This window comes from Monodon monoceros, unplaced genomic scaffold (assembly GCF_005190385.1).
Source record: "Monodon monoceros isolate NGI ecotype Baffin Bay Population unplaced genomic scaffold, NGI_Narwhal_1 Super_Scaffold_7, whole genome shotgun sequence".
Taxonomy (NCBI): domain Eukaryota; kingdom Metazoa; phylum Chordata; class Mammalia; order Artiodactyla; family Monodontidae; genus Monodon; species Monodon monoceros.
In genome coordinates this window covers 73,735,328-73,763,017 of record NW_021703784.1, presented here as the reverse complement: position 1 = coordinate 73,763,017, position 27,690 = coordinate 73,735,328, and the positions used below count along the sequence as shown (strand labels likewise).

The following is a 27,690-nucleotide window of genomic DNA, read 5'->3' as shown; positions in this document are numbered from 1 at the left end:
GTTGCTTTTGTTGTGGTCATCATTTACAATGCTTGGTGTCAGTTTATTTATCTCTTGTAAAAATAAAATATAGTGTGTGTGTCTGAAAAAAAAAAAGACTCTGAGCAAATCTAAGTTTCATCATGTTCCATGCAAATTAAGATGCTAGGATGAAAATAAACATGTATTAGCTTAAAAATAGAAAAATTGAAAGTAGGAAGGGTTTGCACTGTATTCCAGTTGAAATAAAGTATGACTGAGATTCTGACATGCTTTTTAGTACCAGAATAGCATTTATGCATCAAAATCTGCTTATGAATACACAGTAAATGTAAATGTTCAACTAATCTTGTATAACAAATGTAGCCACTAACTGTTCCTTTACATATATTGAATAGGATCTTTATCTCTTTACATATATTGAATAGAAAATCAGAAGAATCTTTTTTCTAGAAACTTCTTTCCCATTAAAGTACAATTTATTCTGCTAGCAATAAATTAATAAAATGAGGCATGCCTTGTTCTTTCCAAGTCAAAGTCCCTAACTTCATGGAACTTATATTTCACCAAGGTGAGACAGAAATTAAACAAATAATCCAATGAAATTAATCCACAATATATCAAGTGATAATAAGTGGGTTCTGCAGAAAAATAAAATAAGGGTAAACGTGATAGAAAGGGCTGAGAGATGGCAGATGTTATAGGTGGTCATGGAAGGCCTTGCCAGTAAAGTGACAACTGAGCAGAAACCCAAAGGAAGTAAGTGCACTCTGCAGAATCCCTAAGGACCATTGCAGACAGGGCAACAACTAGTGCAAAGTCACTGAGGCAGGGGAATGCCACAAATCAGATGTTCCAGAAAATCAAAAAGGCTCCTATGGCAGAGATGAGTAAAGGGGGAGTAGGAGATAAAATCAGAGAGATTGCGGGGGAGGGGGGAGTTCAGATCCCATAGGGCCTTGTAAGCCTTTGTAACTTGCTTTTCTCTCAAGTTTGAGCAGAGGGGTGACGTGATCAGATTTAGAGTTTAAAGCTGTCACTCTGATTCCTGGGTAGACAGTAGACTGCAGGAGGACATTGATTACGTACAGGGAAAACAGTTCAATGGTTATTGTAATAATGCAGATGAGAGGTGCGAGTGACTTGGATGAGAGGGATAGCAATGGAATTAGAGAAAGGAATCGGATTCTGGATATCTTTTGAATGGTTATTCTCTTTGATTCACACTCTTTTCCCCCAGTTTATTCATTTTGTAATAAGGCAGATGACTTACGTGAGCATCAAATCTAGTCTACACTATAACATCATCCATGACATATTTCACTATGATTTTTATTTTAAATTATGATTTAAATTTTGTCACTGATGGCTGGGTAGGCAGTGTGAGAAACAGACAAGGCGAGCCTAAGATTTTTCTGTGTAAGAAATGCTGCAGTTTACTGAAATGGAAAAGACTTTAGGAAGAAGTTGTCTTGTTTTGTTTTGCCTTATCTTGTTTTGTGTGGCGTGGAAATTAGGTTTCTAGTTTTGCATAAGTTAAGTTTGATGTGACTATTTGGTATCCAAGGGGAGCTCTCGTGTGGTCAGTGGAGCCCAGTAAAGGGTGAATCAAAAATAACTGAGTCTACGGTGCTTTGTGTCCACCTAGAGGGGTGGGATAGGGAGGGTGGGAGAGAGGTGCAAGAGGGAGGAGATATGGGGATGTATGTATATGTATAGCTGATTCAGTTTATTATACAGTAGAAACTAACACACCATTGTAAAGCAATTATACTCCAATAAAGATGTTAAAAAATATTTTTTAAATAAAGGAAAATGAAAAAAAAAATGGAGCTCTGCACAGACGTGACCCTCAGGGCAAAGAGCCCTGGCATCAACAGTAACAAACACTCTCAAAGCTTCTTATGCACGTTAAAATTTGAAAACCTTTGCCAGAGATTAAAAATAATAATAATAACTGAGTCTTTTAAAAGCAAATCTTATGTGTACACACAAGCATTCAGTTGTCTCCATTCCTCTTCCCCACAAACACATCGGATTACTTAAAGTCTCTCACCTTAAACACTGGGGAATTGCTGAATAAAAGTAGAAATATTGTCATTTCTAACTGTTTAGCTACCAGTTGTTATAGAACTCTGGGGGAGACCCAGCTCATTACTAAATTGTTCATTTAAATCCTAATAAAATATATTAGGAGTAATGGATGATTATGGGCCAAGATACGATGCTCACATAATTGAGCTGCCCCGTTTGACAACCAATGCCTGGGGTAGAAAGAGTGTAAGGAAACAGTTGTCATGACCCTGAAGGTTAAGAAAGAAAATTAGCTCATAACGAATCTCTGGTTCAGGAGATAACCTACTGTTTTTTCCTTCCCTGCTATTAATATTTTCTCTGTTCTTCTTTGCCTTCTTTATATTTAGAGTTTAATTCACTCTCTTTGTGCGTTTGTGTGTGTGTGTATACACACACACACACACATACATATATATATATTTCCCTTTCTGGTCCAGGTAAGTATAATAAAGTGGCGTTTGGTTGTTTTTATGCTGTCTTGACCTGGTTTCCAGGTCCTGGGTAGAGTCTGGTCAGTTCCCCTTCTGAAGCAACCAATTAAGTCTGCACCCTGACCACTTCCCTTATTGAGGTTTCATACTCTGAACCACAGTGCACTTACCCTAATCTCCATGGGGCCAGGAATCAGAACCAGGGAGAACCCTCCACCCCATAATGCCCTGGGGGGTCCACAGAAGATTTCAAATTAGCCAGTTCACAGGGACTAAAAATTAACCCAGAAGTTCGCCATACAGAGGCTGCCCCTACAGCTCCAGCTTGCTGTTACCCTGTCCCAGGATAAAAGTGCTTATGCGGCTCTGCCTGACAGCCTTCTTTCATTTGGAGCTGTAAGAAAGAGTTCTGACTTTCATCTATCCAACTGTCAGTGTATTTTGATGTGTCCTGCCCTGAAAAGAAACCTTACGTTTTATAAAAACAGGAAGGAAGGAAGGGATGGAGAACTCTGTTTTTATCCTACTTCCCTTTCTTCATCTCATTCACACTCCTAGAATTCTCTCCTCTTGTATAATTTCTAGATTTTTTCTGCTCCCTTGTCCTTCTCTCTTAAAATGTTCCTTCCTTCTCACTATCTCCTCTCTATAGAAGTACAATGATCATAATTCCCTGTGCTCATGAATTTCTGTAAGTTATCTCAAAAGACTTTATAAAAGTTAAAACTAAAAAAAAATGAGTAAAAAATATTAAAACTTTAATAGAGTACAAGTGAAAATGTCAGGTATAGAGTGTAAAAGCTTGGAAGTGCTATAACACACACACACACAAAATAATAACAGACACCATAAGTGGGAGAGTAATAAGCAATACCTCCGCATGATCTCCATTTTAACTTGAACTACCTTTGACTATTTCCACCATCAGCAATTTTCTCTAGCTCATACATCTTATGGCTTATGAATAAAGTGTGGAGGTAGTTTTCATTTGTTAATACTGCTTTACCACTTGGTTGTAGATTTGTCAAAGCGTAAAGTTTACTTCTCGATACTTTTTATTTAAGTTTTCTTAAATTCCAGTAACTCTTTATAGTTTACCTGGATTATACATTGTTCTTTTTTCCTCCAATATGTGAACACTCTTTTTACATTAAATTTCTCCTTTACACAATTCTTTTTTTTTTTTTCCACATCAATCCTCTTTGTGTCATCAGATATTATTTTCAACGTTCTATGCCTTAGGCAGATCTTCCTAATTGCTGCCGGTGTCTGTCATACGCTGAATTAAGAATAATAGCAAGGGAGGTTACCCAATTCTCTTCATTAATGACATGTGTTGCTGCAACTCATAAGGAGATGATTAAAAGCTTCAGGTTTCAGAAAATAACAGCCAAGACCCCAAAAATCTAAGCCAAGAATCAGAAGAGACATCAGCAACTAGTATCTGCTATGGTTTTACAGTTTGTGGAAATTATAGGTGTGATGAAATAAAAAAGTTCCAATTTGTTTTGGAACATTTTTAGTTCCTTGTTCATGAATAACTTTAATCTGCAGTTTATTCAGATAATGATACATAAAGATATGTTTACTTTTTAGTAAATAAGAACGTTTTTATGAAACAACAAGAATAAAGTATGATACAAGAAGCACAGGAAAGATATGCAACAGACATAATGTTTATTTAATATTTTTCCTCAGAATTTTAAAATAATTTATAACATCTCATATACTCAGTCTTAAATATTGCACTAATTTTGCTAATTAAATTTTAACACTTAGTCTTAAATATATAAGCTAGAGACATAGAAGGTAAAGAAATAAGGCTAGGCTCTGTACCAAGAAAGTATATGATTTATATCTTATGGTTTGGTTTAATTTCTTTGCTGAGCCAGCAGAGGAGACATTTATGAGGGCTGCCAGAACATACATTAATTTTTTTCACTGAGGCAGAGTTTACAAGTGGAACCAAATTACGTATGGGAATTATACAGAAGTTCTCACAAATAGAGACACTAATTTTTTCCAAAACAAATTGGTGATTTTCACAGTCTGGGGAGTTTATGATTTCAACAAAGTACAGTAATTTTTGGTTTGGTCTTGTTTTTCAATTTTGGAATTAAAGAGTGGATGGAGACTCTGACAATGCTTTTGGAATGCTTCTTGCTGTATCACAAACTTATCTCAGAGAGTTTCCTATATATATATATTTTTTAACTATTAGGAAATCTTTATTAAGTACCTAAGCTGGGGACCATGGGAATACAAAGATGAATTAGAATGACTATTTCCTTTGAAGAATTTTCCATTGGTGAAGGAAAGAGACAAATGCAGAATTAGCTTAATGCAGAGTAAGTGTTAACTATAGATATTAACAATGTAGAGAAGAGAAAACAGAAGCAATGTCAGCCTGTCTCTGGAATCAGGGTAGGTGAGGTTGTGGGGTGAGCCCACCCACTTGGGTGACCCCAATATAAGGTAAGGGAGTTGAGCCTAGGCATGGAGGTGTGAAAGTGTACAGTCTTCAGGGAATGAGAGGCAGTCTGGAGAGGCTGGGGATTCAGGTGACGGAGGATAGTAGTGGGGATGAGGCCCTGATCAGAGTTTAGATGGTCTTGAATACCATATTAAGAAGTTTAGACTCTGAATAGCATAACTCAAGTTTCAAGTCAATTAATTTTCTAACAGATTTGGTTATTAATTCAGGGGTATACATCACACAACTACACTTTTTCCTCTGGTGAAAATTTTCATTTTCTAACCACCAGAAATAGTTATATAGCTCTACATTAACCATAACTCTTTATGGTCTATATTTTAGTTTCATAATAAAGATTCAGGGATGCACTTCACATTAGGAAGGAATCTCCTTTATCAGAAAAAAATAGGTAAATTTTCTATTATTTATTAATTATTTCTCATCACTTGGACCTACAAGTTCTTACAGGTTATTTTACACTTATTTAGAAAGAAAACTATTTAAATAATTTCAAATAGAGGGGTTTAAAATATTATTGGACCATTAAGTGATAATGACCTCATAGTATTTGGCCAGGTTTTGAATTAAGCACCTTCACCCAGGTATCACCTAATGCTCCAGTTACTATTGTTGTGTAACAAACCACTCCAGATTTAGTGATGTAAAACAACCACCATGTAATTTTGCTAATGAACTCTATAGAAAATATCAGACAGAGCACTGCAGGGATGGCTCATCTCTGTCCCACAATGTCTGAGGACCCAGGTAGGAAAACTCAAACAGTTAAGGACTGGAATAATCTGTATGCTTTGTCAGTTTCATATCTGGGCTTGGATGACTGAAGGCTTCTCCTTGTGAACTGGCCTTCTCAAAGCATGATGACCAGATTCCTAAAGGGAGTGTTGTTAGAGCAATGTCCTGAGAGCAAGCAGTCTAAGAGAGCCAGGTGGAGGATGCATGGCCTTTTAGGATCTAGCCTCAGGATTCACACAGCATCCCTTCTGTCATGTCAAAATGGCCACAAGTCCATCATTTCAACAGGAGGACTGTCAAATATTTCTGGGCCGTGTTTAGAACTGCCATACCTAGTATCTTAATCCTAACTCAGACTATTGGCTATTTGAAGATTTCTTCTCTCTTAGACTGGGTCTTGCTGATGCAGATTCCATTATATTCATTATTTTATCCCTAAGACATAATATGGCATATAGTATGGGTTCAAAAAGTATTAGTTGGAAAAATAAACTATTTCCCAAATGCATCTTGCTTGCCTCATTTTTTTTGTCTTGCCAGTCCTGATAGGTAGAATATCCCTTTCATTCCTCTATGAATTCATATATATATATATATATATATATATATATATATACATATAATATTTGAATGAGAAAGAAGAACTCTCTAGTATCAATTGTATATAGCAGCTGTTCTAGGTGCCTTGCAAACATGATTTTATTGAGTCCTCATAACAACTTTATGGCAAATATTATTATCTCCTGTTTATGAATGAAGGAATAGACTCAAAAGTTTAAGTAACTTGCCTGACGTAAACTTAAAAGCAACAGAAGTATTAAGCCCAGGTGTGTTTGATTCCAAAATTTTGCTGAGCTTAACAAACACTTACTAAACACCAACCATGTATTCGTGGTTATGTTAGGAACCAAAGGTACAAAAACTTAGCCCCTCCTTTTTAGGAGCTCAGAATCTAATGAAAAGAAGTCTCACCATCAAAGAAAGTGCATAATTTTTTCCACTCCATCACCTTGCATCCCTCTATCCTGTAAGGTACTGTAGAAAGTACTGTGTACATTAAAAATACCATTAAGAGGCAGTCATCCCAATTTCGTTCCTTTTTATGGCTGAGTATTATTCCATTGTATATATGTACCATATCTTTTTTATCCATTCATCTGTCAATGGACATTTAGGTTGCTTCAATGTCTTGGATATTGTAAATAGTGCTACAATGAACATTGTTCTGAATTATGGTTTTCTCAGGGTATATGCCCAGTAGTGGGACTGTTGGGTCATATGGTAGTTGTCAGTCATACAGAGTGAAGTAAGTCAGAAAGAGAAAACCAAATATCATATATTAACACATATATGTGGAATCTAGAAAAATGGTACAGATGAACCTATCTGCAGGGCAGGAATAGAGATGCAGTTGTAGAGAAGGGACATGTGGACGTGGTGGGGGGCGCAAAGGGGGATGGGATGAATTGGGAGATTGGGATTGACATATATACACTACCATGTGTAAAACTGATATCTAGTGGGAACCTGCTGTATAGCGCAGGGAGCTCAGTTCGGTGCTCTATGGTGACCTAGATGGGTGGGATGTGGGGGGAGGGAGGTCTAAGAGGTAGGGGATATATGTATACATACAGCTGAACCTTCATTGTACAGCAGAAACTAATACAACATTGTAAAGCAGCTATACCCGAATAAAACAAACAAACAAAAACCAAACCAACAAACAAAAAAGAGACAGTCATCTCATTCAAAATGGTTAAGCTGGAGCTAAGATGCACAAAACCACTTGAAATGTAATTGGCCTGCGTATTCTTGCCCTTTTTGTGGAGGAGGGACCCTGCACAATGAACCCAGACTACTGAATTCAATCCTTGCGGTAGCAATATGCCCAGCTTGGGGATGGATCCAGTTGGTTCATGTCATTAAACATTTGCATCATAAAAGGAACCTAACTTCTACTGAAATGCAGTAAATAGTAAATGACAAATTAACAATCCAACCACAAGTGTTAAAAGAATCTAGAAGTGAAACAGGTTACTTTCAGCTGGAATTATCAGGAAAGGCTCATAAAAGAGGTAGGATTTGACTTGCATTTTGTAACATAGAAGGATGTGTTTCATGTGAAGTAGAAGGGAAGACAATGATTCCAGGTACAAGAAACATTAGGCACAGCAGTTGAGAAAGGAAAGAACAAGACTGTTCTGGGCTAGAAATAAGACTAGTTTAGTAAAATTAGAGGTAAGGTGCATTTTTAAAGGAAACATCATAAAATAAAGCCTGCCTATATTTGTGACTATTTTTGAGCTCCTATACTACACAAAATAATATTAGCTCCCTTTCACTGAGTGCTTTGTATTATGCAAAGCTGGTGAGTCTTATTCTGACCATATATAGAAACAAATGAGTGAGCAGAAGTGAAAAAAATAAAAAACAAAGAAAAAAGGAAAGAAGATAGACAAAAGGAAGGAAGGAAGGAAGGAAGGGAGGGGGGAGGGAGAGAGGGGGGGAAGGTAAATTTTAGAATTAGAAAGCAAACTTGGCAGTGTGCAAATACTACTTAACTAAGCCACTTACCATGGGTAGTGCATAAAGTAGGTTTTTGATTTCTGGATTATTGTCTAAAAGAGGTGCCATACAAAAACAATTTAGCAAAGTTAGTCAAATGTCTTATGACCCGTTTCCAAATACCCCACCTTTCACAAAATAGAATTTTCCTTTGGCAGTTTCGATTGCCTATGTCTTTTAATGCTGTGCTGACAGTCTTTCCAATGTTCTATCATCTGGGTATCTGATTAGTGTTCATACTTTATGTTCCTCAACCATCTACCTAATGAGATTACAAAATTCAAGAACACATAGATTTAAAGTTGAAAATACTTGGACTACTAGAAGTTGAGTGCTAGATTTAGTGTCCTTTAGGCTATAAAAAAGTAGAGAAAAATAGGGGAAATCTGGCAACTAGTACGGGCAATAAAATGTCAATTGATCTTAAAGCACACTGTAGAGGTATTCAGTCATCCTGTTAAAATTAAATTAAGCTCCCCCCCTTTTAATTAAAATCTGTAAATAAACTAAGTAAAATTATCACATCAGAGAGCTAGAGAAGAACATGGTGTCCACTTTAATCACTTCTTATTTTGCAGATTTGCAGATATTAACTGATATTCTGGTTGGGCAGAGGATAAAACACCAAACTTTTTTCTCACTAATGAATACAATAGAATGAATACTGTTTTTAACAACCCAAAACACTAGGAACAGAAAACTTTATTTGAACTAGAAAAAGTTAAGAATGTTACCCTTTAAAAATTATAATTTTACTAACAAAATTTTTTACTATAAAGTTTGGCATTCTTGATTTGCTTAAATTATATTGTTGATTGCCATCCCTAACTTTATAATATTTCAATAACATTATTTAGGAAAATATTTATCTGAACATTTTCTCAATACTTCCCATTACACAGTCAAATTTAATCTGCTACATATATATACATGTGTGTATATATATATGTTTTTTTTAATCTTGCCTTTAATATTATCACTACCTTCCTCTTTCTACCCTACAATCCTCTCTGTAATTTTATCTTGTTCTGAACTCTTGGCATTTAGCATTTTCTAACATGCTGAATTGTCCATGGGATACTGAAATGTCTTCAAATGGATCCAGGTTCTACCAATATCCTGATAACAGAGATGTTGCTCGGTTGTATACAGTCCCTCCTCTATGTCCAGCATCAATAAAACAGATGAACACAAAAATTATACCAACTAGGGGAAAGGTGAAGATACACCATATTCTAAGATAACCAGAAATAGGGGTTTTTACCCACTGGATCTGTTTAAGTAGAGATATGCAAACTGTTAGAAAATTACAACATTCATTAATTCACTCAAAAGAAAAAAGGGAAAAGAAATATTAACTATAGCACTTTTGCTTTAAACATCCCTCTTGACCCTTAAGTGGAGTATTTCGCTCAAACCTGATGGAATATTCCCTTTAAAGCTTTCCTTTATGCTTAAAATTTGGTAACTAACTGATAAAAACATTACCAAAAGAATTTTTACATACCCATAAAATGTTCTGTGATATTATGAATTTTGTTTTAATCACTTATTTGGCTTATTTCAGCCAGTTTATTTTGAAATGTTAGGAATCTTTGGGGAAAATACTTGACATTAATGGTATTAACAGACTAGCCCAATCTAAGAACTTAGATTAGGTCTGGAAGTTATTAAAAACAAAAAAAGTTTCTTGATAATTTTTCCACTATATTTGTTACTCAGAGAATATTAATTAGGAAAATCAATTCATCTATTACTTTTTTAAGGAAAGTTTAAAATGAGTTTACATGTGCATATGCATGTATTACACATGCCTATTTTTCTTTGCTTTCCATTTCCTTAGCTTTATTTTTTTATATATTAATTCTCTTAGGACATTTCTGGTTATATGTCTGGAAACTTCAGCCATCTAGAAAAAAAGAAGGTTGGGAAATAATGAAAAAAATGTGGTGAAAGAATTCACATAAAAGTTTTGGAGGCTTGAAAATGGGAACAACAGACACAAAAAATTACTGAACTAGAAAAAAATAGGCCTTCCTGGCAGGTGCTTATATAGCAATATACGATAACTGTGAGATAAAAATAAAGGCACCCAGACATTATTACAGAGTTCTCCTCCAAGAAATCAAACTTCTAATTCAAAGGTAAAGAGAGATTGTGATTCATATTTTTTCTTTCTGCTTTAGACATTAGAAAAAAATTACCAGTTGTAAAAGAAAAATGAAATCTTAAAAATAAATTTAGTTCAATTATTTACTTCAAGTATCTTCTTAGGAATTTCATCCCATTTACTTTTATGCAAATATACACAGAGGAGGATGTATAATCTGTGTATTGATATATAATGTCAAAACTATATATTATATATTCAATTTATGTCAATATGAATCTCATAATTGTCCCTTATATATAGATTTTTTTTCAATAGGTGTCCAAGCAGTGGAAAAAATATAAAAACGACAAGTCAGAGGAGTTTCTTCCAGTGGGATTAATTCAAGTATTTAAGTAGTTTCTGAATATTAGCAATCCAAGAAGTATTAAGTTAAATGTTAAGATTCTGGGAATTGAATTAGAGATTACTTAAGGAAGAGGAGAAATTCTTGTTTAAATTCTTCCCTTTGAATAATTCAATCCATGTTTTTAATAATTCTCATGCAACCAAGATGTCTTCTGGAGTTACCATTAGTATTCACTAATTACTAATTACTAATAAAATATTCTATTACCTAATTTGCTAATCCAGGGGATCCTGAAGAGTGTGAAGAAAAACAGTAATTTGGGATTAAAAAACAAATGCATAAGAGTTTCCACTGAGCCGTGATTTGCTCTGAGATTTTTTTCCCTCTTCCAATTACAGGCATTAGCTAAAATCAATACCAATCCACATTCCATTCCAAAGGTAAAGAGACTGCACTCAATCTCTTCAATGAGAATATGCACAGTAATTTTGATTCTTTTCTCCATTAAGATCTAATGATTCTTCTTCAGAAGGAATTTTCAAGTCTGAGCACCACTCACTCCCCACCACTTCTTAGTGTTTCCTCTGCTACTTCCTTAGTGAAACTCATTTTGTGCACCTGGACTATTGCAATATTTCTCTAGGGGACCTCCATCTCTAGCCATTTGTCTCAGCTGGCTACAACCATTTGTCTCAGCTGGCTACATTGCTTTATAACATATATGATCATGTCATTCTTGTGCTCCAAAACTGTCAATAGTATCTGAAAGCCAATTGAACACAGACCCTATTCCTTACTAAAGTATTCCAAGGTCTTCACAAGCTGGGTCTGTCTACGAACACTCATATCATTTTCCACACATGAGATGGGAGATTTTCAGAATTACAGATCTCACAGATTTATAATCTATCTTTTATCTAGCTATAGATATATGCATATATCTATATATGTGTACCCATAAACACATAGTTTCTAAAATAGGTGTCTAAGATAATTGCAAACTTTAAAATTTTTCCAAATTAAGAAAACACAAAATTGACATTTAACATCACCTTTACTTTACAAAAAAAAAAAAACTTTTTCCCTTCACTTAAATTAACTATGTTTATGAAAGCACTTCACATTGTTATGTCATTTATTTTTCATATATCACTGTAATAATGATGACTTTGTCATAGATTGGCAGGAGTGTCTGGCAATGACAGGTATTTGGGAATCACTGCACTAGACTAGTCATCATTCCCTAAAAACATACTGATTGATAATATTATGACTCATAGACTTATATTAATTATGAGAATGGTTGAAAACTCAGACGACTGTGTCAGTTAAGGTCTTGGCAGGAAACCAGCACAGTCAGCAGGGATTTTGAAATAACAGGGATGTTTGCAGAAGCAAGGCCAGGGTTAAGGAAATCGACAAGGTATGTTAGGGCATCCAGGGATTAGCAACAGCAGGAAGGGCTGCAGAGAATAATAGGTGGTATCAGAGGCTCAGGGAGGCCTCATGGCATTTTAAAATGAAAGAACCAGAATCCTGATGCCTTAGCAGAGAGCAGAGGAAGAAAACCCTACATCCCTCTCCTCTTTCTGATTGCTAATGCCTCTCATTGGTCGATTCAGTGGCAAGTCAGAGGGCAAGGGAATAAGGCTGACAGAGTCAATAAGGATCAAGCCAGTCCTCTGCACAGAATAGGGAAAGAAAGGAGAAAATGCATGGGGTGACATGGGAAGGACAAGCGGAGAATAACTAACCAACTAATTTTCTTCCTGTCCTATTTGTAGAAATTTAAGGCAAGCTTAATTTGAATTGCAGTGCCCTTTATTTTGCCATTTTTCTTTAGCTAATTGTGTTAGAGTGCCTATGTTAGAGCAGTGCTTTCCAATTGTTTTTACGTTATGGCACTTGTCAGTCAATCAGAGGATTTGGGATGCATACAAACAATTCCGAATTTACAATGGTTCTACTTGTGATTGTTTGACTTTACAGTGGTGCAAAAGTGATATGCATTCAGTAGACTCATACTTTGAATTTTGATCTTTTCATGGACTAGAGATATGTGGTCTGATACTCTCCTATGACGCTGGGCAGCAGCAGTGAGTGACACCTCCCGGTCAGCCATGCAATCACGAGGGTCAACCACCAATACGCTGACAACCACTCTGTACCCATACAACCACTCTGGGTTTTTTTTAGTATAGTACAATGTTCAAAAAATGTCATGAGATAGTCAATGCTTTACTATAAAATAGGCTTTGTGTTATATGATTTGCTCAACTGGAGGCTAATGTAAGTGTTCTGAGCACATTTAAGGTAGGTGAGGCTAAGCCATAGTGTTTGGCAGATTAGGAGTATTAAATTCATTTTTGATGAACTTAAGATATTTTTAGCTTATGATGGGTTTAACGGGACAACTCCATCGTAAGTTGAGGAAGATCTATAGGTAAAAGTCTTGGTGAAAAAAATATTTTTTTGCACTCTCTTTGTACTATGAATAGACATGATTCTACATATTAAATTTATATGAAACTTCCCAACAACAATTAAAACTGAATTTTTTAAATAGGAATATTAAGCTTGCTTTCGTAATTTTTTTTAGTATTGTTTTTTATGCTTGAAATGGTCAGTCACAATTCCTGATCAAGACCTTAACAAAGTTCTCTTCATATTCTTGAGTCACCATTGACTAGAAATATTGTTGATAAGATAGATAAAACCATTTTTATAGGCTTTTAAATTTTATAAGGAATGAGATTATATTTAAAGGAAAGCTTTTTTCTTTTCTTATGAAGGCAATATGTTAAACGTATACTATGATGATGAAAATGAATTTCAAGTCCAAAAAACAATTCAAATCAGGTGTTCCAAAGTTTTAATGAAGTTCTAATTTTCAGAGTACACATGCATGGTCAGGGCAGTCCTTCTGCTGCTAACTTTGAGGCCACTTAAAGTCACATCCACTGCAAATGGAAAGGAGTATCTCAAATTTGTGAAAACAGAGATTTAGAGCCATCATCCAGATCTGTGCCCACAAGGAGATCTCATCCTCTAACCCTTCCTCCAACACCTTCTTCTGAACTCACTAGGGTTTGCCCTGTCCTTGTGGACATCTAGAACTCCTCCATTATCTTCTTGATGGGCTGCACTGTGCACTCACTCTAGACACTGAGTAGATGCCCAGGTGGCAGAGCATGTCCAAAGAAGGACTGAAGAATGGTTATCAGATCTCTCACTATGTCAGTAATGACTCCAGCCTCCCAGACTTCATTCATATGCCCCAAGGCCAAAGGAGATTAATATTTCAGACATACGATTGTAACCTTTACTACTGTACACTGATTGGGAAGCTCAAGACCCAGAAAAAACATTTGCTTAGTTATAGTCAGTTACCTTTATGAAAACAATTCCAAAGGGTAAAAATATCAACATTGTTGGGTTTTTTTTTTCTTATCAGGTATACAAATTTAATATTTTTGAGATTTGGTATGAGGTCCTACAATCTGATCAGGGACTAGTTATAATAACATAGGATGCAGGACAAGGCCATTTGTTCCTGGAAACTTAATTGTCAGATTACCCTATACCTGTCTAACATCCTCTGTCCATTATAATTCATTTGATGATTTCTCCCCTTCGTAAGGGAAATAAGTAAAACAAAGAAATTTTGATTTTGTAGAAGGAACTCCCAATAAGATCTATAGTCACCTCTAAGAAATATAGTTTGCATTGTCACAAAAAAATGGCAAATATGTTTGCAAAGTTCCTATAAGAAATCTCTCTTCAAAAGTTGTGCCAGCTTGCTATTTATTGTTGCTACTAAAGAACATAGAGAGACCTACTCTTACTCCAGTCTTGAATGAAGTAACAGAGTTAGGATCAGGTGTAATCATTGCCCATAGTATTTGCCCTCGGAGTGATTGTAAAAAAGTCAAAGCACTTTCCTTCCATGAAAAAGATTCTGGAATGAGACAAAAACCCTTCAGGTCCACCCTGCCTGAAGATGTAGAGTCCAGGTCTGCTTGTTCATATAGAAAAATATTATTTCAACAAGCAGAGGGCTGAAATAAGTGTGTCAATATAATATTGAAATAAGTGTGTGAATATAATATTGTTCAAAGTAAAATAAAGGGACATCAGAATACTTTGTTTTCATTGGTCTCCCAGTTCCATAGTGTCCTATAATTTCCGACTTAATGCATATCTTAAAATAACTAAAAAATTAGACCTAAACTAGAGCATGGAATGAACTCGATTTTTCAAGTCTTAATACTCCATTGGAAAAGACTGCAATAAAAACGTCTCAGGACCAACAGTGAATATTGCAGCATCAAGCTGTATGTTTCTTTGCTAAAATTTTCTCTACCTCTGACCATAGGGTGTTGGTGGTTGCTCTTTTATATTAGGGAGAAGTACAATTTGGAGAAGACATGGGAAGATGTACACTTCAGAGGCTTATATAACATTAACAACAATAGCCAATGTTTACTGTGTGTTTATATGCACCACATACCACACAATGTTCTGAAGGGCTGGTATTACTTGGGTGCATTTAGTTGAAAGCAATAGAAAATGAAACTTGCAAGAAAAAAAATTGGTAATATATAGGGTTATAATCTTAAACAGGGTTAGTTTGAGAGTTGTCTTAATACAGTGTATTCCTTGTGATTATGAGATTCTATTGGCTCAGGGAAGAAGAGGGCTATGGTAGCTTTGGGCCTCATATAAATATACAACATCAAGAGGAAGAAACAATCTCTTAAGCATGCTTGATACCCAGCTTGTATACAACTACATTGTCTAATATGACTATCTCTTCATATTGGTGAATGTGCATGATCTACCAACTCTGAAAAGTAATCATCTAGGCCTAACTGATTGGAATTGATTCATCTGGCCACTTCTGAACAAATGTGTCATTAGAAAATGCTGAAGATTGGTTCAAGATGGCGGAGTACAAGGACATGCTCTCACTCCCTCTTGCGAGAGCACTGGAATCACAACTAACTGCTGAACAATCATCAACAGAAAGACACTGGAATTCACCAAAAAAGATACCCAACAACCAAAGACAAAGGAGAAGCCACAGTGAGATGGTAGGAGGGGCGCAATCACAATAAAATCAAATCCCATAACTATTGGGTGGGTGACTCACAAACTGGAGAACACTTATACCACAGAAGTCCACCCAATGGAGTGAAGGTTCTGAGCCCCACGTCAGGCTTCCCAACCTGGTTCTGAGCCCCACGTCAGGCTTCCCAACGGGAGGAGGAATTCCTAGAGAATCAGACTTTGAAGGCTAGTGGGATTTGACCACAGGACGTTGACAGGACTGGGGGAAACAGACTCTCCACTCTTAGAGGGCACACACAAAGTAGTGTGTGCATCGGGACCCAGGGGAAGGAGCAGTGACCCCATAGGAGATTGAACCAGACCTACTTGCTAGTGTTGGAGGGTCTCCGGCAGAGGCAGGGGTGGATGTGTCTCACCATGAGGACAAAGACTGGCAGCAGAAATTCTTGGAAGTACTTCTTGGCATGAACTCTCTCAGAGTCTGCCATTAGTCCCACCAAAGAGCCTGGGTAGGCTCCAGTGTTGGGTCACCTCAGGCCAAACAACCAACAAGGAAGGAACCCAGCCACATCTGTCAGCAGACAAGTGGATTAAAGTTTTACTGAGCTCTGCCCACCAGAGCAACAGCCAGCTCTACCCACCACCAGTCCCTCCCATCAGGAAACTTGTACAAGCCTCTTAGAGAGCCTCATCCACCAGAAGGCAGACAGCAGAAGCAAGAACAACAATCCTGCAGCCTGCGGTACAAAACCACATTCACAGAAAGATAGACTGGATGAAAAAGCAGAGGGCTATGTACCAGATGAAGGACCAAGATAAAACCCCAGAAAAACAACTAAATGAAGTGGAGATAGGGAACCTTCCAGAAAAAGAATTCAGAATAATAATAGTGAAGATGATCCAGGACCTCGCAAAAAGAATGGAGGCAAAGATCAAGAAGATGCAAGAAATGTTTAACAAACACCTAGAAGAATCACAGAACAAACAGAGATGAACAATGCAATAACTGAAATGAAAAATACACTAGAAGCAATCAATAGCAGAATAACTCAGGCAGAAGAACGGATAAGTGACCTGGAAGACAGAATGGTGGAATTCACTGGTGCAGAACAGAATAAAGAAAAAAGAATGAAAAGAAATGAAGACAGCCTAAGAGACATCTGGGAAAACATTAAACGGAAAAATATTCACATTATAGGGGTCCCAGAAGGAGAAGAGAGAGAGAAAGGACCAGAGAAAATATTTGAAGAGATTACAGTCAAAAGCTTCCATCACATGGAAAAGGAAATAGCCACCCAAGTTCAGGAAGGGCAGAGAGTCCCATACAGGATAAACCCAAGGAGAAACATGCTGAGACACATAGTATTCAAATTGGCAAAAATTAAAGACAAAGAAAAATTACTGAAAGCAGCAAGGGAAAAACAACAAATAACATACAAGGGAACTCCCATAAGGTTAACAGCTGATTTCTCAGCAGAAACTCTACAAGCCAGAAGGGAGGGGCATGACATATTTAAAGTGATGAAAGGAAAAAACCTACAACCAAGATTACTCTACCCAGCAAGGAACACATTCAGATTCGATGGAGAAATCAAAAGCTTTACAGACAAGCAAAAGCTAAGAGAATTCAGCACCACCAAACCAGCTCTACAACAAATGCTAAAGGAACTTCTCTAAGTGGGAAGCAGAAGAGAAGAAAAGGACCTACAAAAACAAACCCAAAACAATTAAGAAAATTGTCATAGGAACATACATATCGATAATTACCTTAAATGTGAATGGATTAAATGCTCCAACCAAAAGACACAGGCTCGCGGAATGGATACAAAAACAAGACCAATATATATGCTGTCTGAAGTGGGTCAAGAGACCCACTTCAGACCTAGGGACACATACAGACTGAAAGTGAGGGGATGGAAAAAGATATTCCATGCAAATGGAAATCAAAAGAAAGCTGGAGTAGCAATACTCATATCAGATAAAATAGACTTTAAAGAATGTTACAAAAGACAAGTAAGGACACTACATAATGATCAAGGGATCAATCCAGGAAGAAGATGTAACAATTATAAATATATATGCACCCAACAAAGGAGCACCTCAATACATAAGGCAACTGCTAACAGCTATAAAAGAGGAAATCGACAGTGAAACAATAATAGTGGGAGACTTTAACACCTCACTTACACCAATGGACAGATCATTCAAAATGAAAATAAATAAGCAAAGAGAAGCTTTAATAGACACAATAGACCAGATAGATTGAATTGATATTTATAGGACATTCCATCCAAAAACAGCAGATTACACTTTCTTCTCAAGTGTGCATGGAACATTGTCCAGGATAGATCACATCTTGGGTCACAAATCAAGCCTCAGTAAATTTAAGGAAATTGAAATCATATCAAGCATCTTTTCTGACCACAACGCTATGAGATTAGAAATCAATTACAGGGAAAAAAACACAAACACATGGAGGCTAAACAACACATTACTAAATAACCAAGAGATCACTGAAGAACTCAAACAGGAAATCAAAAAATACCTAGAGACAAATGACAATGAAAACATGATGATCAAAACCTATGGATGCAGCAAAAGCAGTTCTAAGAGGGAAGTTTATAGCAATACAAGCCTACCTCAAGAAACAAGAAAAATATCAAATAAACAACCTAAACTTACACCTAAAGGAACTAGAGAAAGAAGAACAAACAAAACCCAAAGTTAGCAGAAGGAAAGGAATCATAAAGATCAGAGCAGAAATAAATAAAATAGAAACAAAGAAAACAATAGCAAAGATCAATAAAACTAAAAGCTGGTTCTTTGAGAAGACAAACAAAACTGATAAACCATTAGCCAAACTCATCAAGAAAAAAAGGCAGAGGACTCAAATCAATAAAATTAGAAATGAAAAAGGAGAAGTGACAACAGACACCGCAGAAATAAAAAGCATCCTAAGAGACTAACTACTACAAGCAACTCTATGCCAATAAAATGGACAACCTGGAAGAAATGGACAAATTCTTAGAAAGGTATAACCTTCCAAGACTGAACTAGGAAGAAATAGAAAATATGAACAGACCAATTACAAGTAATGAAATTGAAACTGTGATTAAAAATCTTCCAACAAACAAAAGCCCAGGACCAGATGGCTTAAAAGGTGAATTCTATCAAACATTTAGAGAAGAGCTAACACCCATCCTTCTCAAACTCTTCCAAAAAACTGCAGAGGAAGGAACACTCCCAAACTCATTCTATGAGGCCACCATCACCCTGATACCAAAACCAGACAAACGTACTACAGAAAAAGAAAAGTACAGACCAATATCACTGAAGAATATGGATGCAAAAATCCTCAACAAAATACTAGCAAACAGAATCCAACAACATATTAAAAGGATCATACACCATGATCAAGTGGGATTTATCCCAGGGATGCAAGGATTCTTCAATATATGCAAATCAATCAACGTGATACACTATATTAACAAATTAAGGAGTAAAAACCATACAATCATCTCAATAGGTGCAGGTAAAGCTTCTTAGAAAATTCAACACCCATTTATGGTAAAAACTCTCCAGAAAGTGGGCATAGAGGGAACCTACCTCAACATAATAAAGGCCATATATGACAAGCCCACAGCAAACATCATTCTCAATGGTGAAAAACTGAAAGCATTTCCTCTAAGATCAGGAACAAGACAAGCATGTCCACTCTCACCACTGTTATTCAACATAATTTTGGAAGTCCTAGCCAAAGCAATCAGAGAAGAAAAAGGAATAAAAGAATACAAATTGGAAAAGAAGAAGTAAAACTGTCACTGTCTGCAGATGACATGATACCATACATAGAGAATCCTAAAAATGCCACCAGAAAACTACTAGAGCTAATCAATGGATTTGGTAAAGTAGCAGGATACAAAATGAATGCACAAAAATCTCTTGCATTCCTATACACTAATGATGAAAAATCTGAAAGAGAAATTATGGAAACACTCCCATCTACCATTGCAACCAAAAGAATAAAATACCTAGGAATAAACCTACCTAGGGAGACAAAAGACCTGTATGCAGAAAAGTATAAGATACTGATGAAAGAAATTAAAGCTGATACCAACAGATGGAGAGATATACCATGTTCTTGGGTTGGAAGAATCAATATTGTGAAAATGACTATACTACGCAAAGCAATCTACAGATTCAATGCAATCCCTATCAAATTACCAATGGCAATTTGTACAGAACTAGAACAAAAAATCTTAAAATTTGTATGGAGACACAAAAGACCCCAAATAGCCAAAGCAGTCTTGAGGGAAAAAAACGGAGCTGGAGGAATCGGACTCCGTGACTTCAGACTATACTACAAAGCTACAGTAATCAAGACAATATGGTACTGGCACAAAAACAGAAATATAGATCAATGGAACAGGATAGAAAGCCCACAGATAAACCAATGCACCTATGGTCAACTAATCTATGACAAAGGAGGCGAAGATATATAATGGAGAAAAGACAGTCTCTTCAATAAGTCGCGCTAGGAAAACTGGACACCTCCATGTAAAAGAATGAAATTAGAACATTCCCTAACACCATACACAAAAATAAATTCAAAATGGATTAGAGACCTAAATGTAAGACTAGACACTATAAAACTCTTAGAGGAAAACATAGGAAGAATACTCTTTGACATAAATCACAGCAAGATCTTTTTTGATCCACCTCCTAGACATGGAAATAAAAACAAAGATAAACAAATGGGGCTTAATGAAACTTAAAAGGTTTTGCAAAGCAAAGGAAACTACAAACAAGACAAAAAGACAACGTCAGAATGGGAGAAAATATTTGCAAATGAATCAACGGACAAACGATTAATCTCCAAAATATATAAACAGCTCGTGCATCTCAATATTAAAAAAACAAACAACCCAATCCAAAAATGGGCAGAAGACCTAAATAGACATTTCTCCAAAGAAGACATACAGATGGCCAAGAAGCACATGAAAAGCTGCTCAACGTCACTAATTATTAGAGAAATGCAAATTAAAACTACAATGACGTGTCACCTCACACCAGTTAGAATGGGCATCATCAGAAAATCTACAAATAACAAATATTGGAGAGGGTGTGGAGAAAAAGGAACCCTCTTGCACTGTTGGTGGGAATGTAAATTGATAGAGCCACTATGGAGAACAGTATGGAAGCTCCTTAAAAAACTAAAAATAGAACTACCATATGACCCACCAATCCCACCACTGGGCATATACCCAGAGAAAACCATAATTCAAAAAGACACATGCCCCCCAATGTTCATTGCAGCACTATTTACAATAGCCAGGTCATGGAAGCAACCTAAATGTCCATCAACAGACAAATGGATAAAGCAGATGTGGTACATATATACAATGGAATATTACTCAGCCATAAAAATGAATGAAATTGGGTCATTTGTAGAGACGTGGATGGATCTAGAGACTGTCATACAGAGTGAAGTAAGTCAGAAAGAGAAAAAGAAATATTGTATATTAACGCATATATGTGAAACCTAGAAAAATGGTACAGATGAACCAGTTTTTACGGCAGAAGTTGAGACATGGATGTAGAGCACAAACTTATGAACACCAAGGGAGGAAAGCAGCGGCGGGGGGGGGCGGGGGGTTGGTAGGATGAATTGGGAGATTGGGATTGACATATATACACTAATATGTATAAAAGGGATAACTAATAAGAACCTGCTGTATAAAAAAATAAAATAAAATTCAAAAAAAATAAAAAAAATAAAGGACAAAAAAATAAAATAAAATAAATAAGCATCCAAGATATATTTTATAGCACAGGGAATTTTAGTCATTATCTTGTAATAATAATGAAGTATAAACTATAAAAATAGCTGAATCACTATGCTGAAACTAATATAATATTGTAAATCAAGTATACTTCAATAAAAACAAAAACATTATTGAGACAACTGTATAAGTTTGAACGGGGTCTGATGATTAAATTATAATAATACATTGATGTTAATTTCCTGACATTGATGGTTATATTTAGCTATGTAGGAAAATTTTCATATTTATAATAAACACAGTATTCAGGGTAATGTTTTATTATGTCACTGACAACTACTTCTCAATGTTTCAGAAAAATAAAAGTTCTATATTGTCTCTGAAAAAAAAAAAAAGAAAATGCTATACATCGATAGGCTTAAGGCTGGGTTCCTAAATTAATTACTGAATTAAGAGAGGGGTGGATTAACATGATTGGCTCAAATTGGCCTACCCCTTGAGCTGAGCTGGAGTCAGTACTCCAAATTGCATCTTTATTATGCAAAGAGGGTGGGGGTAATAATAGAATGAATATTAAAAGACAGCCAAAATACCAAGGATGGCATTTCACATTTATTATTTCATTTAATCCTCACCAGAACCCTATGAGGTAAACTTTTTGTGAATGTCTCTTTTTCTGATGCTTAGTTGTTTATGATGCTTAACTCTCATGGTTTGATTGATGTATTTTAATGAAATCTCCTGAAATCTGGCCTTTCAGTCTCTGTCCTAATTTACTGTATCCCAGAAATTTAGGAATCATAATGAAGATATGGGAGATTCGTACTAGTATTTGTAGCACACACTATACAGGTTAACATCCTTATGTTATTTTTCTCACTTGCATTTTCCTGTATTTCATGATAGTTTAAGGCCTAACTGAAGTATCAGTCCTTTGTAAAGCCTTCCTTGAACTCTCCTGTCAATTTATATCTGGTCTCTCATAGCATCATTCTTAGAATTTTTTAAACACATAAAATCTGAATTGCATTATAGTTCAGTGTTTTTGTGCCCCTTCCATCCCTGCCTCAAGAATGTAGGTTTCTTGAAGCAAAGGACCTTGTCATAATCATTTTTTCAATCCCTAATACTTTACATGTAGTAGAAGCTTAATAAATGATCATTGAATTTTGTTGATTAAATGGAACATTGAGGAGAAGCTCCAAACCCTAGGCTTTTCTTTCTTCTAAAGGGGAAAATTTCACAGACATTGTGTTCATTTAATGAAAATAAGCGAATGTGAAATATGCATAAATTTACATATAATGCCCAAGCAGGGATTTTAGCTAAAATTTTTTTTTTTTTAGCTAAAATTTTTAAAAAGTGGAATGATATGAAACTAATCTGCACAATTCCTGCCATAAGGTCTCACTCCCATCCCGACCTGAAGGCAGATTTTTTGGACTTTTTCACCTCCTTGAACGGATTGGGCTCTCTCAACTCAGGTACCTGTAAATTAACTGTTCCCTTGACCTTGAAAACGTTTTTCAACATTCATCTTTGGGCTTTCAGGAGAAAGTCAGTTTCTTACAGAGGGAGGCCTTCCCCATCACCTAAGTCTTGGAGATCCACCTTCGTTATAGCCTCCTATCACATTTGAGGTTATTTGTTTAATTTTGCTCTTAAATGCTAGGAAATGAACTTCTCCACAAGGACAACATCTATTTATTTACAAATAAATCCCTAGTATCTTACACTATGTGACATAATAAGTGCTCAATTTAAGAATAAATTGGTGAAGCCTGTGCATTTGCTAAAAGTAGACTGCACATTTGGCTCAACGTTTCTAGTATCCAACACAAAGATAAAATCAAGTAACCGCTACAGACCAACTGAGAGTTTAGGCTAAATGATAAATATCAGATCCTAAAACTGAATTAACAGCATGAACACCACTGCTTTATTCATTTTTTAAAAAAAGTTAATAAATGAAAAATGACTCTTCCTGTTAAATTTCTCTTCTCCTTTTCGTTAAAGCAAAACAAAACAAAACACCAGTTCCGACTACTCATTAGAATACTTTTGCTTGGTGTCTTTAAGACTGGAAACAAACTCAGCTCAAATGACTTATTGTGTAAACTTCAGTAGACTAGAAATTGTTGTAGGTTTCTGAACAAAACCCCTACAGGTTGGCAGATAAACATCTGTAGAACACATAAATTTGTGAATAATCCAGATAACATTCCAGAAGTGGATTCTTCTTCCCCCTCCCCCTTCCCACAATCTTTAGACAAGCATTTGTTTTTGTTATATGCTGTTAAATGCCACTTAGTTCAATTAGTTGTTTGTGTGAAATAAGAGTCAATTAAGTTATTCTGCCTTGAGAATTACAAAAACAAAACAAAAAACCAATAATTAAACTTTGAAATAAAATTTAAGTTCCTTTACTATTTTAATAAAGTATTAATCTTTAAGTTTCAGGATTCAAGTTCTAAAGGATTCAAGTTCTAATAATGAAAGGATAAGGTCAAGGCCCAGACTTTAGCATAGTGTCTGGTATTAATTAATTGGAGGTCAGTACCTTTCTACTAAACTGAATTGAACCAAAATTTTTATTTAATTACATTTTCTTATATGTAACAGCCCGTGTCTGGCTTTCCCCAATTATGATAAACCTTAACACAGATTCACTCACGCAAAACTCAGGAAACTTCTACTAGAGATGCTTATAAAGCGAAAGGAAGCACGGAGACCTCCGTAACTAACAGCATCTCCCACGTGGCTCCGGGAATTCTCTAATCCTAGCCCTCCCTTTATTCTCCCTCCCGTACGAGCCTCCTCAGTATCTACGGCAAAAGTAAAACCAAGAGCACTTTCCCGGGGCTTACATTTCTCGGAGTGCAGGTACCCGGATTAAAGCCGCTGTCAGATTGACAGGGATTTTACCCAATAGCATTGCAGAGAGGCGTATCGTTTCACCAACACGCCAATCAAGCACGCAGAGAGTAGCCGGCTCCAAGGTGAAGGCGGAAGTAAGGTCCTAGCGCGCTCCATGGAACCGCTCTTGCAGCACCTGGAGCGGTTCTCTGAGGTTCTGGCTGTCTCCCGCACGACCCACGTCAGCACCTGGGACCCCGTGACCGTGCGCAGGGCCCTACAGTGGGCTCGCTACCTGCGCCACATCCACAAGCGCTTTGGCCGCCATGCCTGCATTAGCAAGGCGCTGGAGCGGCGACTGCAAAACCAGTGGAAGCAGCAGGGCGACTCTGGGCCTGCTCCAGCCCCGGGGTTGGCGAACTTCCAGGCCTTGGGGCTCTGCGACCAGCTGCTGTCCCTGCGACTGCTGGCGAACCCGGCCCTCGGGGATGCCTCCTTTCACTACCTGCTGCAGCAGCTCTTTCCCGGCCCTGGCGTCCCGGACGCCGAGGAGGAGTCGCTCCAAGGCAGCCTGGCCCGCCTCGCCCGCCGCCGGGCGGCTATTCACATGCTGCGCTTCAACGCCTATGGAGAGAACCCGGTCCTTCAGGAGGACTCACTGATGAAGACCCAGGCGGAGCTGCTGCTGAGGCGTCTGCAGGAGGTGGGGGAGGCCGAGGCAGGGGGCCCTGGTAGGCTTCTCAGCAGCCTGTGGGAGCGCTCGCCCCAGAACAACTTCCTGAAGGTGGTAGCGGCCGCGCTGTTGCTGCCGCCGTCGTCTCCCCGGCACCAAGAAGAGGAATTGAAACTAGGCAGCCCCAAAACTCCGGGAGAGGAGGGTCAAGAGCTGCTTCGCTGGCTTCTGGGGAAATCGGATGTCATGGTTGCTTTTTGCCGCAGCCTCCCAGCCGGGCTTTTAACTTTGGTGGCGGGGCGCCATCCAGAGCTCTCCCGCGTCTATCTGGGCCTGCTAACAGACTGGGGTCGACAGCTGCACTACAGCCTTCAGAAAGGCCTTTGGATTGGAACTGAATCCCAGGATGTGCCCTGGGAGGAGTTGTTGAGCAGGTTTCAAAGCCTCTGTCAGGCCCCTCCACCTCTGAAAGATGAAGTTTTTACTGCCCTGAAGTCCTGTAAGGCTCAAGATGGAGATTTCGAAGTCCCTGGTCTTAGCATCTGGACAGACCTGTTGCTGTCTCTTGGGAGTAGTGCGTGATATTGCATTTGGGCAGAGACAAGTTCTCAGCCCAGGCCCCAATTCTCTATGGGCAACGTTCTGTAACTGTGCAAATATACGGTTTACAAAATTAAAATCCCAGTGTTCTCGCCAAATGTCCTGTACTTTCATGTGTCCAAAATATTATTGTAGGTCCTAAATATATAATAGGTGTAATTGTAACTTAATTACAGATGTGTAAGTAACTGGCTTGTAGTGCCATGGATTTTCTGTTTAGAGGAGGTAACATTGGAAGTATCCTACCTAAAGCCATGGAGTTAATAGTTTGCATTCTAGAAGGCGCATTTCTAATAATGTTGAAAAGATATGTGCTTGTCAAAGAAAATGCAGCTTTAAAGTGACAAACAAGACACCTTTTTTAATATTATTAATGCCTTACTTTTGCAGGTTTTTCTTGGGTTTTTTTTAAATCCCCAGAAGTGATTTCTCTAACCAACAACATGTGCTGTCAGAAATGGTTTGGAAAGCCCACTGGCCTAGTTGGACTTTAAACCCTGGACTTTGGCCTTGTTAACCTAACATTCTAACCAATTAACCAGCGTCAACATGTATTAAAATTGTGTTATTCAGAAATTTTGTTTCTCATTTCTGTGCATTGAAAGATCATACAGTAATTTAAAGCATTGACTTAAAAAATTTTACAGCATGGTAAATACAAATATATGCCTTTGGATATTAATTTAGCATTTGATGGTAAAAGAAAACAAACTTCTGAATTAGTGCTGCTTCTGCCATTGACTAGGTTAATAAATCACAACCTTGGTGTTACAGTTGCCTCATGTTGAATGAAGTGTTGAGACTAAAATAGTCAAATTCTCCCACTTTGTCCTTGTTGGCTGCCCTATGGGGACAGTTTAGAATATTTGTTTAGTGTGTGTAGGAACCTCATTTTGTGAGTTTACCCAGATGCTCCACTACCAGCAGAGTGATTGCCAATCACCAAACTTAAGAATGATTTATTCATTTTTATTAGGGGGAATATAACTCTCTGTTCATCAGGATTTTTTTTTCCATAACCAAGTTAGTTGGTTGCAAGATTCTTCTAATTCCAGAAATGGAATTAGAGCAAAAGGAGTTGTATAATCTTGTAGAATTTTTTATTCTATAATGAAACCTGGAGTAAACTACTGTTCTGCTAGCAAGTACACTTTTCCAGATGATCCTGGGTTAACACAAGCAAGTTTGTATTTCCTGTGGTTTGATTCCTTTTTCTAGCTCTAATCCACGTAGACCATCTTTTAGATTTAATTTGCCATTAATGCAGGAAGAAAGGCAATTCCTTCTGTTAGTTACCTGAAAGTCTTTTTTCAGGAAGCATAACCCAATGAAGAGTTCTGCCCACACAAGTCATAATACTGACCCATAAACCTAAGTCCCATAACCCTAACCTTTAGCTTTAAAGAATGACAGTTTGTAAACTTATTTCCCTATTTCTGCTGCAACATTGCACACTCTTTTTCAAGATAAAATGGTAAACATTGTTATAGACTTCAGTAAAAAAAATTTTAAATCTATTTTTATACTCACCATATCTTATTTTAGGCTCCATGCTATGTTCATTGCATAGATAACCATATTTAATCTTCACATCAAGACTGTATTGTTATAAATCAAGATACAAGCTAAAGAAGATTAACTACAATGCCCAAGGGCACACAGAAAATAAGCAACATGAGAGCAGAAGCCAATCTGTTATTTTTTTCCCCCAGAGCCTAGCACAGTGCCTGGCATGTGGTAGCTACTCCAAATGTTTGAATAAATGAAGCCAGGATTAGAACCTTAATCTATATTCTTAACAACAGTAAATTTTTTATTTTTTTTTGACCATGCCACGTGGCTTGCGGGATCTTAATTCCCAGAGGAGGGATCGAACCTGGGCCCAGCAGGGAAAGTCCCGAATCCTAACCACTGGACCAGCAGGGAATTCCTCTTAATCTGTATTCTTTATCTTGTTTTAAACAAAGTT

At 37.1% G+C, this 27,690-nt stretch overlaps 2 protein-coding genes across 3 annotated transcripts in view; one reads left to right on the top strand and one right to left on the bottom strand.

Moving 5' to 3' along the window:
* GAS2 (growth arrest specific 2) overlaps window positions 1–27,690 on the bottom strand; it is a 198,689-nt gene that overhangs the window by 134,615 nt on the left and 36,384 nt on the right. The window lies entirely within an intron of this gene.
* FANCF (FA complementation group F) lies at window positions 24,563–26,297 on the top strand. Its single transcript, XM_029208388.1, has one exon. It carries the CDS (start codon window positions 24,624–24,626, stop codon window positions 25,701–25,703), a length of 1,080 nt encoding a protein of 359 aa, XP_029064221.1. The 5' UTR covers window positions 24,563–24,623; the 3' UTR covers window positions 25,704–26,297.